General features: G+C 43.0%; 1 protein-coding gene across 7 annotated transcripts in view; it reads left to right on the plus strand.

The window, feature by feature from the left end:
- The window catches only part of KIF1B (kinesin family member 1B), a 142,893-nt gene that overhangs the window by 69,635 nt on the left and 52,350 nt on the right, over window positions 1–20,908 (plus strand). For all 7 annotated transcript variants that reach the window (XM_019493828.2, XM_019493831.2, XM_019493830.2 and 4 more), the window contains 7 exons: window positions 3,413–3,492; window positions 4,544–4,619; window positions 8,518–8,597; window positions 10,541–10,647; window positions 13,103–13,186; window positions 14,830–15,010; window positions 15,868–15,940. In XM_019493828.2, coding sequence (XP_019349373.1) covers window positions 3,413–3,492; window positions 4,544–4,619; window positions 8,518–8,597; window positions 10,541–10,647; window positions 13,103–13,186; window positions 14,830–15,010; window positions 15,868–15,940 — 681 coding nt within the window. The remainder of the gene's footprint in view (window positions 1–3,412; window positions 3,493–4,543; window positions 4,620–8,517; window positions 8,598–10,540; window positions 10,648–13,102; window positions 13,187–14,829; window positions 15,011–15,867; window positions 15,941–20,908) is intronic.

The following is a 20,908-nucleotide window of genomic DNA, read 5'->3' on the forward strand; positions in this document are numbered from 1 at the left end:
TCCAAGTACGTGCATCTACTGACAGTCTCATATAATGAGGATAATGAGTAAGGTGAGCAGAGCAACTGGGGGTTGGGAGGTAAGTGTTTGTGTGGAGGGGCTTCAGGAGGTTTGTTCAGCAGCTCCCTGTACTAGGCCTGACTTGCCAGTGCAGTCATTTTTTAAAAAACCCAAGTTTATCTTAGCCTAAAGGAAAAGTACAATCCTGGCACTGTTGTCTTTGCCCTGCCCCCACGGGTTAGAATGTGAAGCATACAGAGAAAAGCCTGCTGTAGCCAGACAATGGGAGCCTTGTCCTAAATCTGCATAGAATTGACCGGCATTAAAAATGCATTCCAGCGAAGGGTTTCTTTTCTTTTTTTTTTCTTTTTTTCTTGTCAACCCCCTCCCCCACTGATGGGTGGGAGGGAAGTTAGGTATGTTAAATCCCAGTGGTTTGTTTTCTTGATTTCTCCAAGAGAAGCTGCCAGGAGGATTTGAATGGTCTGGAACACACACACGGCATATCCTCCTTCTATTAGAAACCTGCTGTTGCCATGGAGATAATGGTGCTGTCTCTGTAGTCCCCTGACATCAAGACACTGAATGACGTCTGTAAACTAGATTGAAAAAGAAAAATCTCTTAAGGTGGTCCAAATTAAAATCAGAGCCTCCCAGGAAGAGAGTTTTCTACTTTTTCCATCAATATTCAAGGCAACTTCTTGTGAAACACTGTTGAGAAGGGCAGTGCACTCTGACATCTCAAATATTCAAAGTATAGAATGTTTTTGGAACTCAAAGTAGCCAGAGATGCATAGAATTAATTGAGCATGCTGATGCTTTTACTTGGGCTTTCCAATTGGGTAACATGGCTGCTAGCTTTTGGAGAAGGGTCAGGTCTGACCCATCCTCAAGCTGCTTAGGCGAGTAGAGAAATAGCTGTGTGTATCCATTCAGAACAACAGAGAGTGGAGAAAGTAAGAAATATATCCCTGTGTCTCTCTTCAGAGAAAAGGAATGGCCTCTTGTGCTAAAGCTGGGTGAAGGCAACAGTTGAAAAAAGCCCCTGTGAAAATCTTGCTTGAGAAAAAGCTGCTAGAGTAGCTCTTGGCGTCAGGCTGTAAAATGGTGTGGAATCCCTTTTACAGCGGTGGTAAATGCCACACTGAATCATGCTGATTGTTGTGGAGAGCTACTAATATTCTGTTCAATCCTCAGCACCAGAAAGGAGGATTGAGCCTCCATTCAGCCTTGACACAGTCTCTGAACTGAAGTTCTTGGATTTTTGCCAGGGTTCTGCCCACTACTGCAGGAGCTCTAGCTTAAACTTTGCATGAGAGGACCCTGGCCCACTGATTTGGGTAGAAGGGCCTGGGTTCAGGGTTGTAAACTCCCTGTGCTTCCTAGTTTTTGGCTTGGAGTGGAGCTGGGGCCTGGAAGATGGATTAGGAAGTGATAAGTAGCTTATGGGGTGCAGGAATTCATTTTTAATTTCCCTGCCACCCTTGTACGAAGTCTCGAAAGCGTGCAAATTTTATTGTCTAAATGGGCTTTAATGCTGTTAGAAGGCAAGGATTGCTTGAACCACTGGTTTTGCTATATACCGTGGTAAGCCTTTGAGCTGAATAAGTAGTCCAAGTCCTTTAGAGAGAGCTTTCTGATTTTAAAATATGTTGTTTTTTTTAATGCAGCTTGAGGTGAAATAAGTGCAATTCTTCTTCCCTTCCCCCATTCTCATTCAACAGAAGAAAAATCTCTGATTTTTGTTTTTAATGTTCATCCCTGTATCCTTTAATGCAGCAGTGGAGTGTAAGCTCCTTAACTTGCTCCTTTGAATGGCAGGAATCCCTCTTGGCCAGGCCTCTTTATTTTTAATGCTCCTTTTTAGATTCATTTTCAGTCTCCTGTGCAGAAGCTTTCAGACAGATTCTCTAACAATTCCATAATGATTGGGGTATTTGTGTGTGCGTGTGCATGGAGACGGGGAGCTGCATTCCTGAGGGATTATGTTGCTAGAGGAGCAAGGAGATTGATAACAAATGGGACTGGAAAGACTAATAAGATTCCTAATTTTTTCCCCTCCCTCCACATCAGTGACTTTGCTGGGCAGTGAGCTGAACACGATGTGGTTGGGTACAGCCTGCTATAAAGCTACTTCTGGTAAATAGCTAGTAGCAGCTCCTGCAAACAGTTGTTCAGAACTAACGTGAAATACATTCTTTGCTCATTTGTGCCCTCTTGCCCTTGAGAGCAGCTTTACTGAGTGGGTGTTTGTGAAGGCCTCATAATTGAGGAACAGCTTGGACTTAAATATCAATCTGGCTGATGATTTAGAGTAAACTTCCAAGGCAGAATGGCCTCAAGTTGCAGCAAGGGAGGCTTAGGTTGGATATTAGGAAAAACTTTCTCACTAGAACGGTGGTGAAGCACTGGAACGTATTACCTAGAGGGGTGGTGGAATCTCCATCCTCGGAGGTTTTTAAGGCTTGGCTTGATAAAGCCCTAGCTGGAATGATCTAGTTGGGGATGGTCCTACTTTGAGCAGGGGGTTGGACTAGATGTGACCTCCCAAGGTTTCTTCCGACCCTAATTTTCTATGATTCTATGAAAATAGCCACTTCCCAAGTGCTGCAATTATGTACCAAGCTGTGTGGTTTGCATAGGCTACTTAAGGCATTTGACTTGGCCTTTTGTGCATCGCGATGCAGCTGGTGTTGGGTATGTGGCATTCTTAACCACAAAACCTGTTGTTTATCTTTGGCACTCATGTTATTTAAATATAGCTCCAAGAATATGTTAGAGGGAATAATGAGTGTCCTAATGACTTATCTTGATACAGCACCTTTCATCCAGAAGGCTCCAGAGTGCATTTATGAACTGATTTATAGCATTAGCCACTAGACTTCCTTTTTAGCTACCGTGATCTCTAGTCTTCTACAAACAAAAAAATTGTCAGCAACCAGGAGCTGCTGTCTAGCCTGGCTATTTGTGTAGCCTGGCTTTTTTTCCTGGGGACTTGAACAGCACCCATTTGTCTTGATTACATGGCCTTTTGAAAGCTAATGACTCAAAGACCTGGAATTGGCACCAAATTACCTGTTTGTAGTTAACCCCTGGCCAGCCCCAGACATTGTCTAACCTAGGGAGTAGCAGTTCATTTCAGAGCTAGAGAATCTGGATTTTTGTAAGTTGATTCAGGATGGTCATTGCAGGAAGCATCTGGGTTTCTGGGAGATTTATTAGTTTGTTCATAATTTTGTAGTGTTGTTGAGTGGTTAAAATTAGCGCTTGGTCACTTACTGCTAGGGTCTAATTCAGCTCTCATGTAGGCCTCAAATACATATCTGCATTAACTTTTCTGCTTTTTTGCCGTGGTAAAGGGTTGGGTCCATATAATCCCTATGTGGTCTATTAATTATGAACTTTTATACAGGAATCTGAGAAGATCATTGCAGAGCTGAATGAGACATGGGAGGAGAAGCTGCGGAAGACTGAAGCTATTAGAATGGAGAGGTCAGGAGCAAGAAATGCCATGGGGGTGGGCAGTGGGATGGGCATATGGTAGAAGGAACGAGTCCGGACAGAAGTTGCACTTACCTAAAAAAACAACAACAACAAAACAAACAAAAAAACCCCTACAAAAACAAACAAACAAAAACCAACTAAAGCATAGCAGCAGCTGGCTTCACTGGTGACGTGGCTGCTGTTCTTCTGTATTGCACTGACATTAGGTGGGCCATATAGAAAGGGCAGTTAGTTTCATTTCCATACTTCCAAAACACTGTTTAGAATAGTTAAGCAAAATAATTCTTAGACACAGTTTTCATCCAAGGTTTGAGTTGCTGGCTTAAGTACTTGGGGTTCAGTCCTTCTCTGAAACATGCTCATTATGATATGAAATTGCATTTGATTCTGGCTTTTCTTTCTCTCCCTTTGTCTTTTCTTTATAGCACACAATTTGACTTGAAGGTTAAAGGGAAAGAGAGGTTTTTGGTACCAGAGTGGTTAATATCAGTACTCTTTTCCTCACTTCCCCCCATTCAGCTTTGCATCTGCAGCTGGAATTATAGCTTACTTCAATGAAGCAAAGGGCTACAAATAAGAATTGTTGGTCAATCCTCTTCTGTATTGGTGGCATTTATCATTTGTATCTTAATTGTCTTGGAGTATCTAGGGAGACTTCTGGGGGAAGGAGAACAGCCAATCTTTAACTTGATGTGTGGTTTGCCTTGAGAATTTCTGTTCAGAACAGATTTTAACTTTTTTCTGGGGTAGGTGGAATTACTGTTGTAAAAGGTTATCATTCTCATGGTGTATTATTGCTGTCAACAGGAATGTTAGACCTGTGGGGAAATTCTGTAGGTCTGTGTTTTGGAGCTGAAAGTAAGATTTCATTCCTGTGGCAGTAGTGCATCATGTCTGGGGCCAACGTGCAAGCTAGCTGGTAGTACAACACATTGTACAATGATGACTATATTGAAACTTACATTTGCATCCAAATTCAAATTGACACATGCACAGCTAACAAAGCATGTCTGACTTTTGTGCTTCCCTTTCCTTATAGGGAGGCTTTGCTGGCTGAGATGGGAGTTGCTATTCGGGAAGATGGAGGAACACTGGGAGTCTTCTCACCTAAGAAGGTAGATAATACTGACGTTAAATGTTGGTTCACTTCTGTAAGAGACTAGTCAGCTGGGTGAGACTCATTTCTCGGTCAGCTATAGAATAATTCTGGCAGTCTCTGGACCCCAGGTAACGGATACCAGTTTTAGTCTTGAAGAACTTCAGTGTTTTGCAGCCTATATGCAGGGATTCAGAGGCATAACAGCATGTGGCTTGGTGCGTGGGGCAGCTGCCACATGCAAGGGCAGTGGTGACTTCTGGCTGCCACTGCGCTGCTGGTACAATTGTACTGGGGTAGCTGCCCTAGTCGCCTTGCCCTAGTTGCACCACTGCAGGTATTACCTCATCCACCAATGAAATGCAGCCAACAGAGATGTGAAAGCTGTCCCTCAGTACCAGGAACAGTATATCTTGCTCTTAGGGATGATGTCCGCAGTCCACCATTTATTTAGGAAAGGCAGAATGTCATATGAATTCAGTCTGAATTTGCTGAAGAAACTCAAGCCATGTGAAAAATGTAGCATGAGACTTCGGATGACCAAAAATAGGTAAGAACGCTGTAGTGTCCCTTTAGAAAGTGGCTGCTTCCAGTAACAGGATATCTGAACTGGGCCACTGGTGTTGCACATTGACTCAGAAGTGGCATCTAGGCTTGTATTTTTTTTTTTTTACAGATTCATCTCTGCTTGGTTGGAGGATGTTATAACTAGCTCAAATCCTAAGATTCTGTGGCCTTATTATCTTTGTTAAAGGTCCACTATTTATTTTTTCCTATCAAAAAGGGGGGCTGTCATTTAATGAACTAATAATCACTGATGATGAGAGTTGCAATAGAAGGAACCCTTCCCCTCCATTTACATGTCAAACTTCTATCTTCTTCTTTGTGAAAGGTGGAAAAAACTCCATTGGAAATCTGTGCTACATGCATGAGAGGAGGAATCTGGTTTAAAATGACCTTGAATGCAATGAATATAGCAACTACCAATTACTGTATGGTATCTCAAACAAAAGAAACCAGTAGTCTGAAACTCTTCCCCTTTCTGCCTTCAATATACGTTGTATAATTTTTTGAGTGATACCCTTGAATCTCATACCTGTTGATTTTTCCTTATGTCTCTGAAGTGCCATCTTTTGTTTCCAGCTGGTTTGTTTTGCCTTTTGTAACTTATTCCTAAACTGTCTAAGATTCATAAAGCTTCTTCATCCTCACTGTTATCTTTCCTCAAGTTTTCTTTTCTCTTGCTTCTCTTTCACATTTTGGATTGCATTTCCTTGTAGATTTTCCCTCAGAGGCCATCAACTCTTTTTGATGACTCTTTTGATGTATTTTCTCCTGACCAGGTTTGTGTGCAGAAGCTGTTGGGGATCAGTAGTTGCTTTGATTAGTAAATAGCAAGTTCTGCCTGTGGAAATGCATACTAGAGGAAACCAAATCCTGATCTGTCCTTAGCCATTCCTTTCTGCCCTTCCAGTTTAATGTGCATAGTTCTCCTTCCTGTAGTAATTGGCAGCTCTTGTTGTGAGAGTTTTAGAAATCTAGATGGCAAACTGGGCTGTAAGTGTTTTATGTTTATGGCATAAGTATGAATCTAGTTTTGTGTTAGTGCCTGTGAGCATAGGTCAGTATTTCTGTCATGCTAGCCTGGTAGAAATCAAGCTGTAGAAAATGACTTTACTGTTTAGTTCCTGAATGAAAAGGTAGTGACATCTCAAAACCAGTGAATTGTCCTCTCAACCCTTGAGGGAGGGCCTGCTAAGTCAGGCATGAAGGCTACTAGGCAGCAGAAGATGCACAGAACCGGGGACTTTAGGATGAGTGAATGGGTCCATTTTGTTACCACCAAACATCTTTCAGATTGCTCAGCTTCGTTTGTTATAGAGTGTTCTCATTTTAAGGTCACCCATAAGTAGGAATGAAGACTTGCAGTAAAAAATATAGTATACGAAGAGAAGCATAAAAATATATTTGTAGTTGGTGGGACAGACACACGTCTACATGTCTAGCCGCTCACTGCTGCTTGTCATATTTTCAGTACTTGTGGATTTTGACTTCTCAGGAAATGACAGCTAAAGGTTCTACCTTTATATACGTTCTAAAAGTCTTCTTGTGAGATGAGCCAGTGGTTGTGCTCTATTGCTTATCTTCAGCCATAGTCGTAGGTATGCTTTTGCTTACGTGTCTGTACTCGCCGTGATTCTACAGCTGTCTTTTCATTGGGTCATGGAAGATAAGACTTCTCCCTCTGAAGAGAGGAAATTCCATTATTGATTGATGAGGGACATCACTTTAAAGCAACATGATGGGACCTCCTTCACCTCACTTTGCTTTCTTGTTTCTTCAAATACAGGTTTCCAGGCCCTGAAATCTTATGCTCCTTTTAAACCAAATTTTCAAACTGGTTCCCCATAGAACTTAAAAGTATTTGCATTGCATTAAATTATGTGTGTTACTAACCATTTTGACATCGTTGGCAGTCAAACAAAGGAAGCCAAAATTGGATTTGCAGATGCTAGACTAAGTCAACCTGACCTTCTGCCGTGCTTGTCTCTGGTTCAGTTAACTCCCCAACATTTTGAAACTCAGAAATGAATTACTATATTGACCTGTCCTGATCTGAGTACCTTGTATGACCTGGCTGTCTGAGTATTTGGACTTTCAAGGACATCAGGGCTTGGAACACTTGTTCTGAATTTATAGTCCAGGATCCTGTTTCCTTCTATGAAGGAACCATTACTTCCTTCTTGACCTGGTGCTCACCCTACATTTATCTTTGGACCAAGCTAAAATCCTTGTTTTTACTGAAGAATGCTTTCACTTTATGATGATTGGTGGGAACAGTTTTAATTTTACTAGGCTTCTACTAGGTCCACATGGAAATGGCTTTAAAAAAGTGTCAGAGTCCATAGCCAGAACATAAAAGCCATGAAAAAATAGTATTCTTTAATTTCTGAGAGGTTTCTCATCTGTAGATTGCAGCCACCAGGTGTCTTAAAGTCTCAAATGTAAAAAGTATCTTTTTAGCTTCCATCAGTTGTATGTGGATGCACGTGTTACAGTTGGCTCCTTTGGAGCTCACAGTAAACTTATTGAACTCAACTTTCCCTTGGGAGTCCATGCAACTAGATCTCCTGCTTTAATTTTCCAGTTGTGGATTACAAGAGACTGGCATGTTAATTTTCCATGTTTGCTCTGGGTTTTTTTCCTAACTGTCACCTTGACTTGTTTCTCACCCTTTTTTTGTGTTTATTTGCTGCTATCTCAATGGCTAGATTTTTACACCAAGGCCATGCGACTTGTTTGCTGATTCCAGTGGGGTGTTTTCACCAAAGAAGGTTGGTTTAGTGATATAAATGACTGCGTTTTTAGAAGAGAATTAGATGGAGATTCGTAGCCATGTGTATCAGGAAATGTCAGTAGTTTAAAGCTTACTGCCAAATCTACAGGTTCTGAAAAATAGCATACGTGGAATGTCTATTTTTTATATTAAATAAAAATCTTACATCAGCGTAGCATTTTGATACCAAGGCTGTATGACAGCATGTTGCTGTTTAGCTTTCCTGTTCCCTTCATTGTTCTTATTAAAGCTTAATCAAGGCTTTACAAGGAATCATTAGTCTTTCATATCAATTGCTTGTCTTCCCTACATCCTCTGCTTAAAATCAGCTTGTCTTAGCTGTGCTTCTGCCGTAACTTTTCTAGTGCTCCTTTCCTATCCTGATACGGTTGTGTCTGCACTGAAAGGGTCGACATTTCAGCTCGAAAAGAGAGTTCGTGGAGGAACCTGGAGCTTCGCTGGCTCTGTGTAGTTGTGTAGCATTTGGATTCCTCTGCATGTTGACAGCCAGCAAATCTTTAAAAGGAAGCGTGGATACAGGTGTTTAGCCTTCAAATCATGTGTTCTCATTTGTTGGCAGACTCCTCATCTTGTGAACCTCAATGAAGATCCACTCATGTCAGAATGTCTGCTTTACTACATCAAAGATGGCATCACCAGGTGAGATGTGGCTTTGTTATGCTTGCTTAATAGACCTGTGGTTAGAGACATCATCCATTTAAATTACGTTTCTGCCTGAAACTGTTGTCGCTGCTCTTAACGCAGGCACATGCACGCACATGCACTTACTGTAAATGAAAGGTAAGGGAAATGCATTTTCTTAGTTTACATTCTGTATGCTTGTGCATCTTTGCCAGATACTTACCCTTCTGTCTTTCTCATGAGAGCAGAAAGAGAAACCTCTTGTAAAATACAGGAAAGAGGGATTGTAAAAGACAAAAATGGCAGGGGGAGTGGGCATGTTAGTAGAGTACTGAAAACTACCCTCTTTGGGAAAATCAACTGTACTTTTAATATCCTGTTTACTAAAAAGAAAGTTGTTTCTCCCGTTCTTTTTGTTTTCCTCTCTGTGGGTAGATCTTTTTCTTTTGAAAGCACATCCCTAAACTCAGTTATGTTATTTCTGGCTGCTAATGTCCGCATACAATTAATGTGGTCCCTGTTCGCATGCACAGGATTAAACTTAATTGCCATATTTAGAGTCTAGAAGGAATTTTCTTTGTAGGCAGGACAGCTGGGGGAAGACTGAAAGGCGGATTTATCTATCTCTGGAGCATTGAGCAATGTTCAGCTGTTAGGTGGGCATATTCCCCATGGAACAGATGGAGAATAATGCAGGAATAAAAACTATGCCATTTTATAAATCAACATTACACTTCAATTTGGGAGGTTATGCTCAATTCTGGACTAACTTAATCATAAAACATATAGCAAAGCTCTAGGGAATTAAAAAATGAGCAATGAGAGATCTTTATGTGCCCCTAATCATTCTCGTATAAGAAAATGAAGATTCATTTTTCTTTCTATCTCTTTTCTAACCTCAGTGTAAAAGTATTTAGCAGAACAAATGGTGTAGAGCAGGAACATCAAAATCTTTTAGTCCTCCTATTTCATAATAAGAGAGCAAAGGGACTGTGAATGAAATTGAAAAATGGCAATTTCATATATGATAACTTCTTTGACACAATGGACAATTAAACTCTGGAATTCATTACCACGAGGAATTGGAAGCTGTGAGTTTGAGCATGCAGAATTGTTTGTTATTTACAGGGATAGCAAGTAGTCAGAGTTAACATGAATAAATTCTCAGGCTTCAAGGTAGGCCAACCTCTGGAAGTTTGGAGGTTAGATGGCAACTTCATACTCATAACTACCTGCTACGACATTGCTTGCACCTTAGCTGGATCATGCTGTTATTTGGCACAGATAATGATGCCTGGACACTGGGCTAAATGGGCCGCTGTTTAATCCAGTATGGCAGTTCCTGTATCTGCAGTGGAAGGGGCAGATGTTAATGACTCCGTTATTCCTGCCTTGTTTATTCACATGTAACTACGGGCTTTGTGAAATCATTTTTTGGCTGATGTGCCAAGTCCAACACTTGGTCATTCTCCCTCAGTGGCAAATTTTCTGCAGAGGTACCAGCAAGAGATGATCCCTTATGGGCCAGTTCTTCAGAGCTAACAAGCTGTTTTGGCCTTTCTCTCCCTTTTCAGGGCGACCCAGAGAAGTGCTTCAAGCCCTTCTCCACTCCCTTCCCTTCCCCTCCCCTCCGCCCAAAGTCAGTCAGGATATTGAGCCCAGCAAAGCTGTCTTTTTTTTTTTTTTAATGTTGTGTGTAATTAAGTCATGAGTTTTAAATCTTAACATATCCCCAATTAAAAGTTTGTTCGTGATGTTCTCATGAACTGTTCAGATGCCAGTGTTCAGTATTGTATTTTAGGAAGCATCCATTTTGAGGGTTACATTTCCTCAGCTGTTAGAACGTAAAGGATTGGTTTAATCATGTGCAGCATTTCTTTGAACGCAGTAGTGGTGTATTTTTTTTAATCAGTTGTAAACAACGTCTGAGTTGACCTTGAAATGCTTTCTGTTGGGCTCAGGGTTGGCCAGGCAGATGCTGAAAGACGACAGGACATTGTGCTAAGCGGGGCTCACATAAAAGAAGAACACTGTATCTTCCGAAGTGAGAGGAACAACAACGGCAATGGTGAGCGTCCTTCCATTATCCAGGTGTCATTGAATCTCTTCCTACTTTTGAAGAACATACCCAGTTTGCCATTGTGTGTTTGCATATAAATATGGGTGCAAGGACTGCCTTATCCATAAATTAGTCTTCAGCACTGGTGAGCTAGTGCTTTGAGTCCTGGAAAAAAAAATAAAACCTCTGTACAAGCGGCTATGTACAATGTATTATTTTTGAAGTGGTCAGGGAAGGAGAGCTGAAAGGACTGCTGGGACTTGAAAGAGTCCTTTCATCAGGTCACTGAAAACATTTTCTGTTTGGGTTTAATAAGAAGTAGCTGTTTGAGTTAATGGTTTGTGCAGAGTAGCACCATACTGAGACCTTCATTCTCTAGTGCATTTATTTGGCCCAGTTAGCACTGTTGCCTTAGAGCTGGAATTCATACCTGATCTTTAGGGATCCTAGTTTTCCACATTTCTCTGCATCCCCCTGCTCCCCCCAGCTCTGCCAGAGTGGACCCCCAGTGGCCAGGGCTACAGAACCATCCTGCCTATTCCCTGTTCTGTGGGTACCAGCCACAGCCAGCCAGCAGCACCTGGGCCCCAGCTGCCATGTGGGAGGCAGCAGCTGCTGTGGTTGGAGCAGAGTGCGGAGCCCAGCTTGGCTCTAGCCCCTGCTGGGTGGCACAACCGGAGTGAAGCTGAGTGGAGCCTGTGAAGGGTGGGGGAGGATGCAGAGCTTGGGGCTCCCTGCCTTGTTTCGCTTCCCCCAGGGATTTGTGGGCCAGAGGGTGGGACCCGGTATGGGAGGGTGGGGTGCTGTGGGGAGGCTTGGTGCTACCACCACTGCCACTGGGAGCCCTGTGCCAGCCTTGCCATCATAGTGAGGTGCCCCCTGCCAGGCCAGCAGTGGCATGAAGTTATGCCCTGCTGCTGCTACCAGGGGGGCAGGGAGTGTCTTGTCATGGCAGCATAGGGCTCCTGGCGGCAGCAGCACTGTCACCAAGCCTCCCTGTCCTGCACGCTGGGTCGCAGAGGCCCCTGGGCAGGGGGCAGCAGCACAGGAAGCCCTGTACCCCACAATGGGCAGCCTGCATCTTCCCCATCCCTGCACACACATCTCGGGGGGGGCGATCATTTCTGGTGCCTGACCAATGTGTCATCTCTGGTGCCTGACCCAACCCTGAGAGTGCGTGCAGTGGTGGGGAGCCAGCCCCCCTCCATTACCCCCGAGATGGCTCCATCCCATTCCCCCAGCCAGGCCATGCATTCCTGCCCTGGCTGGGCAGCAATTCCAGCCCCAGCTGCCAACCCTGCCCCACTCCCTTTCTCACCATGGGGCCTCAGTCTGCCCCCCTGCCCCTCCTCCCATGTTTCCTACAACTGGAACTTTGCCAGCCTGCAAGGGGAAACCTGCAGTTTCCCATGTTTTTCTTGTTTAAAGGAGAAAATTTGTGTTTTTCTCTTTCGAGGAGAAAATCCCCGTTTTTCCTTGGTGATCAGAATACCCAGATCCCTGCTGATCTTCGTGCTGTGTCCGAGTAAACGTGTGGTACAGCAGAGATGACTTTTGCACTGTTCGTAGATTCTGGGCTGTGGATGAGACAAATGTGGCTCAGTCTGTTCATTTCTGGGTGTCCAGGTTATTTCATGGAAAATGGGGTTGAACCCAAGACAGTGTGGTCTGATAACGCTGTGGATAAAGAACAGTTTAGTTTTAGTGCTGGGTTGGACAAAGACTATTGTCTGTGATGTGGGGATAGCGCTTGCTTATTTTTTGGGGATGTTCAGGATGAAATACAGTGTACTTTATGAGACACTTAATGTTTACTTGCTACATCCCTGGTGTCTTAGGCAGTGTTGCCTTTCAGTCATTTCTAACATCAAAAGTTGTCTGTGCTACTAGACAAGCGCCTGCAGCTACCAAATATTTCAGTGGAGAAGACTGTTTAGTACCTCCTAAGCATCTGGCACTATACCTTACCACATAGCCCTGCAGTGACGGTAGTGCTGAAATCAGTTACAAAACAATGTGTTGATTATCCTTCAAACCTTGTTGCAAGAGGCCTCTTTCAAGACTGATAAAAGCTTTGACCTGTGTTCATTCTGACCATCTTGATTGCAGTTCACTTTTTTTCCCTATGGAAAAGTGAAACAAAGAATCCTAGCAGTTGAGACCTGCATTACTTCAGATGTATTGGCTGAATAACTGTGTCACTTGGCCATGTCCTGCTCTGCATCCTTAACCAGGGTTTGATATAAAGGAACAACTTGTTCAGAATCTCAGTTTGTAGGGAGTGAGTGTGGTGAGCAGAGCATTATCTACTTGTCTCATGCGTTTTTAGCCGGAAGGGTATAGCCAGGTTTCTTGGCAGACAGTAAAGGAAAATATCTGGGCCTTGTCCTTTCCCTGGCTCTCCAGGTGTTCTCTGATAGGAAATGGTGTGTTTTGATGTGAATAACACCTGTGTTCCTTCTAGTTATTGTTACTCTGGAACCTTGTGAACGGTCGGAAACGTACGTCAATGGCAAGAGGGTTGTGCAGCCGGTGCAGTTGCGCTCAGGTAAGAGACTTCAAAATCTGGCTTTTTTGCAGGTGGTTCTTCCAGGATGACCCATACAGAACAAATGTCTTCTGGCTGAAGGAAACAACAGGGTACTATTCCAGATAAGGAATCTTGGCTGTTTTGGCAAGGCCTTTTCCACATCGGTGAAAACACTATCTTCTTTTATTTTCCCAGGCTCTTCACTGCACCAGCTGAAAGCCTGCATAAAATGATCACTAACACAGGGCACTCTCTGCTTGATTCTTTACTTTTGCTTACTCTGGTATTATTCTAGTACATTCTTGCCCAAGACCGTTGCCCTTGGTGCTTGCAAATAAACAGAGTAAACACACTGCCAGCTGCTGACTGAAAATCTCCAGTTTCCCTGGCACAGCTGAGATGCAACTTCAGGGAGGAATTCATTAGCTTTTCTCCCCTTCCCTTCCATGTGTTCAGAAATCTGTTTAGAACACCATACATTGCTCCTCATACCTTGGCCAAGGGCAGTGGGGGAGAGCAGCTTTCATAAATGAATCATGTAGCCTGACGATTGTAAGCAAAACATCTTTTAAATCGTGACCCTTCATTCTCCTGGTGCTAAGATGCGTTCCAGTGTCCTTTGCACTAGGTTGTAGACTGGTGTTTGTCATTAGGTGCATTAGCTTCAGCAGAAGATGGGCTAATGGGCATGAACAGGCTCTTAATTTTACGTTTTGAGCCATTCCTACTTCTTTAAAACTTCTGAAACCTGAATATGGCCCATAGATTGGAAATTACTGCACTTATTGTTTGGCAAGCTGATTTTTCTGAAACTTGATTTTTTTTTAAATACTTTTTCATCCTCATCTCTTGATGTTTCTATTTAATGAAACTCTTGATATTTTTAAAAGACAGTTGTTTGTCATGAATAGACTTACAAAGACTGTCTTGGTGGCCTAAAAGTTCATTTCACTAAAACTGTAGTGATTATTTCTCACATTTGTGTGTTGTACTGGAAAAGCAGTAAGATGCTGCTGTAGTTTTAGTGCTTGTTTAATGCTTTTGCATATAAGTTTTCTGTAGCACTTAGTTACTTCTCTTCTGCTTTTCCACGTGCCTGGCACTCTCCATCTCACACAAGGGTGAAGGATGCAGGAAAATGCCTCCCCAGAAATTCCATTGCTGAGGACTTAAGTGGAAACTTAGATCATTCGTACGAATCTCAGCACTTAAAAATGTAAAGCATCCAGTCTTCAAGTGTTTGAGGTTAAACTTTTCTAAATAGAAAAAATTATGGGGTGGCTTTGGTCCATGATTTTTGAGCCTGTCTTAAAAATGCTATTGTTGCAAAATTTGCTACAGAAGAGGATTAGAGTATAGTTGATCAGCATATCTGTTGCTACTCTTGGTCCATCCACAAGACCATTTTATTTTGTGGAAGTTTTGTACGGAGGTTTAACAGGCAGGTGTTTCTTTGGGCATTTCTTGTTTCTGCACAGTTTCATCTCTCTTGCACTAACTGTTTGTTCCTTTTGTGTGGACACCTATTACTAAACTAAGAATCTGAGCACAGTACTTTAGGGAAAAATCATCTTCCTCAGGGTAAATTTGCCTGAACATAAAATGTCACATTGGTTCTGAAGTCCTTATTTGAAAGAGTTAATCTTTTGTTCCTGTTTTAGGGAATCGTATCATCATGGGCAAAAATCACGTTTTCCGATTTAACCACCCTGAGCAAGCTCGAGCAGAGAGAGAGAAAACTCCATCAGCTGAGACTCCCTCTGAGCCAGTAGACTGGACTTTTGCACAGAGGGAACTGCTGGAGAAACAGGGCATTGATATGAAGCAGGAAATGGAGAAAAGGTAATAAACTAGCTCATACATATGACTTGGAACCAAAAAATACATGCACCTTTTTCAGTGGGTCTGTTTGGAGAGCTACCAGCTCTGTGTATGAAGTGAATGCCTACTTTTTCCATAGGGAAGTGTGCTTAATTGGGAGCTCCCTGTCAGTGAAGCATTAGACATTTAACTTGGCTTAAAAAATACCCAACCAGAGCTTGACTGTGCCAACCTATGCTCCTCTTGATTTAAATCTGGCTCTGGCTAAGTGGGTGCTTGTGGCACTTTGTCATATTTTTGCCTTCATCTGTATTTTGAATTCTAGTTTCTTTAAAATATTATGCCCCCTAACCACTGAAGTCCTGGACCAAAACAGAGAGCAACTGCCTGATTTCTTGATGCAGCTTCTTCTTAAGCTGACAAAGGAGGAATGATGGAAAAACGGGCAGGCTGGGTGTTCCCTGAGTGTTGTCTCCACCAGGGACTCTGCTTGTAAGAGAGAAGAGGACCAGGAATCATAGTAAAGAATATAGTGCTTTGTGACCCCACAACTTCCTGACTTACCTTTTGAAGAGAATAAACCCCTGTGCTGCTAAGCCTCAAGCAGTTACACTAATCAGGTCTTTGGCAGAACACATCATGTAACTCAGTGCAGATATCAAGGGTAGTTCTTATTCCAAGGGAACCAAAGTGCTTCAGCTGAAGGGAGCAGGAAGGATAGTGGCTTTCATATCAGCAGATTGAGATGCAGATAGACCCTAGACTTGAAGAAACTTGCATTTGCTCTTGCGCTTAACTGTTTCTGTGGATAAGATCACACTAGCACAAATGGTGCCCTGCATGGCTGCTTCTGAGTCCCTTCTGCTCTGTGTCTTCAGATTACAAGAAATGGAGATTTTGTACAAGAAGGAGAAAGAAGAAGCAGACCTCTTGTTGGAGCAGCAGAGGCTGGTAGGTGTCCATACTTCCTTTGATGTATCTTTGGCAAGATTAACTACAACTGTTCCTGATCTGTTAGTCCAGGAAGTTGGCTTGGACTGTCTGCATATAATGACCAGTTCTTCCTTTCCTTATACATACCTCATAACTACAGAAAAGAGAATAATTATGGCTGAAGAGATACAGCCTGTGTCTCACTTGCATTAAGACAGAGATGACCTTCACCCTTGTGAAGGCATCCAGCAGTGCTTATGGGGGCAGGATATGTTTTCTGGCTTTATGACTTAGGGCAAGAAGAGGACATGGCTTCCTTGTCAGTGTCTTTGAAATTGTTTTTCAATAGTTTAATTTGTTAACTGTGGATGTTTGCCTTGGTTTTGTCTTGGATCACCAAAAGTACTAATTTTGTGCTGCTGAAAAGGACTTTTTGAGTGTTCCTGTGCTAGGTTTGTTTTACGGATGATGTCTGAAAACATTACTGCACTCTGCATGTTTTAACCTTTTTTCCTCCCCTGCATGGAGTCTGAATCTCTTGTAAGGGTCTTAACAGCACACACATGCTGATGACGGGGTAACACACGCAGCTCAGGGGTGCAAAGGGAACTTTCATTCTTTCAAACACTTGAAAATAACGCTGAAATCCAGGAAATGTAGTCTGATGATCTGACTTGAGTATTGTCTCCAGTTAATGGGGGTCCGAGTGCTTTTCGGTCAGATACGCTCCAAATGGTGCACAGTTTATAAAATGTAAAACAAAATAAATGCAGACTCCAAGTCCGTTGCCAAGCCAAAAAGTATGAGGAAGCAGGAATTCAATGTGGATTTCTTGAATAACACTGGCTCTGTCACATCTGCCCTTCTGTTATTTTTTGGCTTACTTTTTGGTTAGCCAGAGGGGAACATTACCTCTTCACTCATTTGGGAAGTTCAGGATGGCAACTTGCTGTTAAGGTGAGTTTGGGTAACTAGCTACTCATGGAAGCTCTATGAGCTTGTTCGAGGGCTTGTCACAAAGCTCCTCCCTTTGTCTCAAAGAGGGAGAGTGGAGAAGGACCTGGCTCCCATTGCCTGCTAGGTAGAAGCTGTATGGCAGTTAGTATGACTTTCTATTAAGAATAGGATATAATGACCTTCAACCCCCAGCCCTGAGCTTTCCCATCCCCCATTGTGATTGAAGCGGAGCAACTGCAGAATTTGACCTCAGGCAAGTCTCGGATCAGAAAAAGAAGTTAGAATGCAGTCAGTGCTGCTTTAAAGTAGTATGGGGAGAGTGCATTGAGAGCATGAGGGAAGTACAGTCTTAGTACAGTCCTTGCGAGTTGGCTGTGAGCCACAGGAGATGTAAGTAGTGGTGTTACCCTCCTTAATCTTTGGATGAGACGTACAGGCAGCCTTGAGATAAGACAGCATTTGGTCCCTGGAAAGGATATTACACTTGTAATATCTTGTCAAAAATAGGCCTGTGGAAACTGTGATTATTTTGAAATCTGTTTAAAATAAATCTGCAGTAGTAAAAATCCAATGAAATAAGGTTCATTTCCCTGTATATTTGAATGTAGTATTATTTAATACTGTAACGAACAATATGAATTCTGCAAGCACACTCTATTTTTAGTTGGCCAGTATTGGAAGACTGTCACCATGAAATATCAGTAGCCAGGTATTTTTAAAAACAGATTTCCTAAAGTTACAAGAAACTATAATTAGGGGTGCACTGATAGAAATTTTGGGGGCTGATACTGATAGCCGATTTTTAAGGAGTCGTATCGGCTGATACCAGTCCGATTTCTGATGCAGCTGTGTGCAGCTGGTAAGTCTGTTGTGGTGGAAGGGGAGGGGGGAGGCAAGGGGCATTGGGGGGCAGATCAGTGCCCTCCATGGTGAGGGAGGGGACAGGGGCAGGTGCTGCCCAGCACGGTTGGGGCAGGGCACAGGATGGAGCCATGCCTCATCAGGGAGGGGGGACTTCTGCTGCTCCTGGAACAGCAGGAGGTCATTTGTGGGGGGAGGAGGAGTGTGCCCCTGGATCTGCATGGGGCAGGCAGGCTGGAGTCGGTGCTCTGCCGGGCTCTTCTCGGTGGGGGCTGGACTCAGGAAGGGGGCTACAGAGGGGGCTGCAGCCACTCCAAATTTTGTCATAGGCCTATTCCCAGTGCTGCTGCCACAGTGCACCCAGCTCAGACCTGACTCAACCCTCCGCCTCTGCTCATGGGCCAGGGGCTGCACCTGGTGTGTGGCAGCGCTGGGAGCAGAGCTATAGTGGAATTTGGGGTGGCTGAACCCCTCTCTGTAGCCCCTGCTGAGAAGAGCCTGGCGCAGCCCTGGCTCCAGCCGTCCCGCCCTGCACAGATCTGGGGGCACACGCCTCCCCCACTCCCCCTGGTGCCCTTCTGGGGTGCAGGCAATGGTGGGAGTTCCCCCACAAGCCGTGGCTCTATCCCATGCCCTGCCCCACGTCAGCTGGGCAGTGTCTGCCCCTGCCCCTCCCTTACTGGGGGGAGGGGGGTGGAGGGGCGGGGTGCATTGATTTGCCCCACCACACCCCTTCCCTTTCCCCTCCCCTTCTACCACAATGGACTTACCAGCTGCATGCAGCTCTCCACGCTGCCAGGCAGTGCTGTTTGTTGCCTGTGCTGCGATGTGGTTGCGTGCGCACACAAGTATTTATCAGCCAAGTTATCAGCTGCATCGGGCTGATTTCCAACAGGTGGATCGTTCAGTTTTTCTGGTCACTTCTTCACCACTGAATTAGGGATTAGGGATGAATAGGATCCATACTTCCCTAACCCATAGAAACAACTAGCTGATGGTTTGAAGCATGGAAACTAGCTACAGATTGTCAGTCCTATGTAGCTATAGCATCAGACTCTGACCCCCCTCCTACCTTAGTGAATTCAACAGGTAGAGTCTGTGTTAAGAAATAATATTTTACTTCTTTCAAAATTTAAAATCTCAAGTGGGACCCTTGCTGCTGCTATTTTTAACTGTTGATTTTGTTGTAGTGCATAGAGACCAATCATCTGAAGGGCCCCTGTTGTGCTAGGGGTGTAGAAAAAAATGTAATATGATTGTTCTTGCCCCGAAGAGCATACAACTACATATGTTGGGATGCCTTGCTTGCATGACTAAAGATTGCCAAGCTTTTCCCTTAAATTTGAAGTGAAAATAAATGTAGTATATTTTTAGGTAATCTCCCCATCTCACTTGCTGTCCTTTTGTGCCTGTGCAGAGATCACTTGGTAGTATGACGTGGAAACGTATGTACCAAATGCATTAGAGTTAATCTTTAGAGTGAATGTAGGAGGATGACCATATAGTGGTTACATCGCAAATAGGTGCTTCACCTATAAATAGCAAACTGTTCTTTTGTTACCTATCAGAATAATATTGTAAACAGATTTGGTGACCTTAAGAATGACTAATGACTAACTTTTGTTCCTTTCTGAATGCAATCTTGAATTTGTAGCTCTCCCAGTGTGTGCTGTCTTTCTGTTGGGTGTCTTCCATTTCCACTGCAACATGTAGCATGAACATTTTATTGCAAAAATCGGCAAGGCTTTACAGTGTATTAGTGGCTTGTATTAACTTCTTATATTTATACTTTTACCCTCACTGGGGTCAAGCTCAAGTAATGGTAGCTTTCATCTCACTGTCACTGAAGGCTAAGTTGTGATCCACCTTCCTCTTAGTGAGGAGTAAGAGTGTGCAAATGGGCCATTACCTTCAAGTAGCTGATGTGTAATGAAGGCCCATCCACTTTTGCTTGGTAATAAGTCATTCAAATGTCTGTACCCATAGCTTATTTCTAAACTACAGATCTTGCCTGCTATAAAACAACAAGTATCTGATACTGATTATTTCAATTAACTTGTTTGGCCAATCTTTTGGTCTAATTTAAGAGACATGTTTCTCCAAATTGCTTATTTCAAATTGTAAACGATCATAGAAGGTCACAAGGAATTTGCACATAAAATGAGTTGTGAGAAAAAACCCCCAATTAACTAGAAAGGGCAAGCACATCTCTGAGAAGACTGTGTCTTCTCTACTTCATTCCCAGGCTGAGAATTAAATTTTATTACAACATATCTTGTTTGTTTGTATTGCTCTCAAAAAAGCATTTTAAATCTAGTGCATCAGAACTGAGATGTGTGTACACACACACACACACACACACACACACACACACACTTGCTGTTCCTGACTCTTTTCGTACATGAGAATTTGAAACCTGGAAGTTCTTAGAGAGTGATTGTGAGAAACTTCTGAAGGTGCATCAGGTTCTAGTGGATCAGATTAACGGCTAGATTATATGTCAAACAAGCATCCCTTTAAAAAAAATAGTTTGGCTTTAATTCTTGGTTGCTATTATTGGTAATAAATCTACTTATCTTCTGGTGGTATACCTGGAAAATAACATTCCTAGTGTATAAAAATCGGAAATGTTTGTTGATGAAAAATGATTTAGTGAGAGCGCTCTCTAACAATTCTGTTGGAAAACTTGTCATGAAGAAGCAAAAGAAGCCTAGCTCTTAGCAAATGTGTTGAAGCTTCAGGTAGCAATTTATATAATGTTTTCCAGGCCTTGAGAAGATGGAGGTAAAGGATATCTAATTGGACGCTTATTGATTAACAGTTTAAAAAACAAAATTACTTCATCCTTCTGCTGCTCGCTCTTTGGACAGTCAAGCCTATTGGTTTCTAAAATAAAAACAGCAAGGTGGCAAATGGAAAAACCCTTTGAAACACTGATTCTGGATATCACTTTAGCTTGTAGCAAGTCTTGGAGTATGAAAAACGACTTTTGCCTGTCATTTTGGCACTTACAGCACTTCTAACATTGACCCTATCGACTGCTTCCATCTCTATTGTATTTCTTATTCTCTAACACTTCTTTGGCTGCTCTTGTAGTAAAGTGGATTCTAAACTCAAGCATCCCAGCACCATATTCAGCATTACTAACCAGTGTTAACCTGTCTTACT

Source organism: Alligator mississippiensis, chromosome 13, assembly GCF_030867095.1.
Source record: "Alligator mississippiensis isolate rAllMis1 chromosome 13, rAllMis1, whole genome shotgun sequence".
Lineage (NCBI taxonomy): Eukaryota > Metazoa > Chordata > Crocodylia > Alligatoridae > Alligator > Alligator mississippiensis.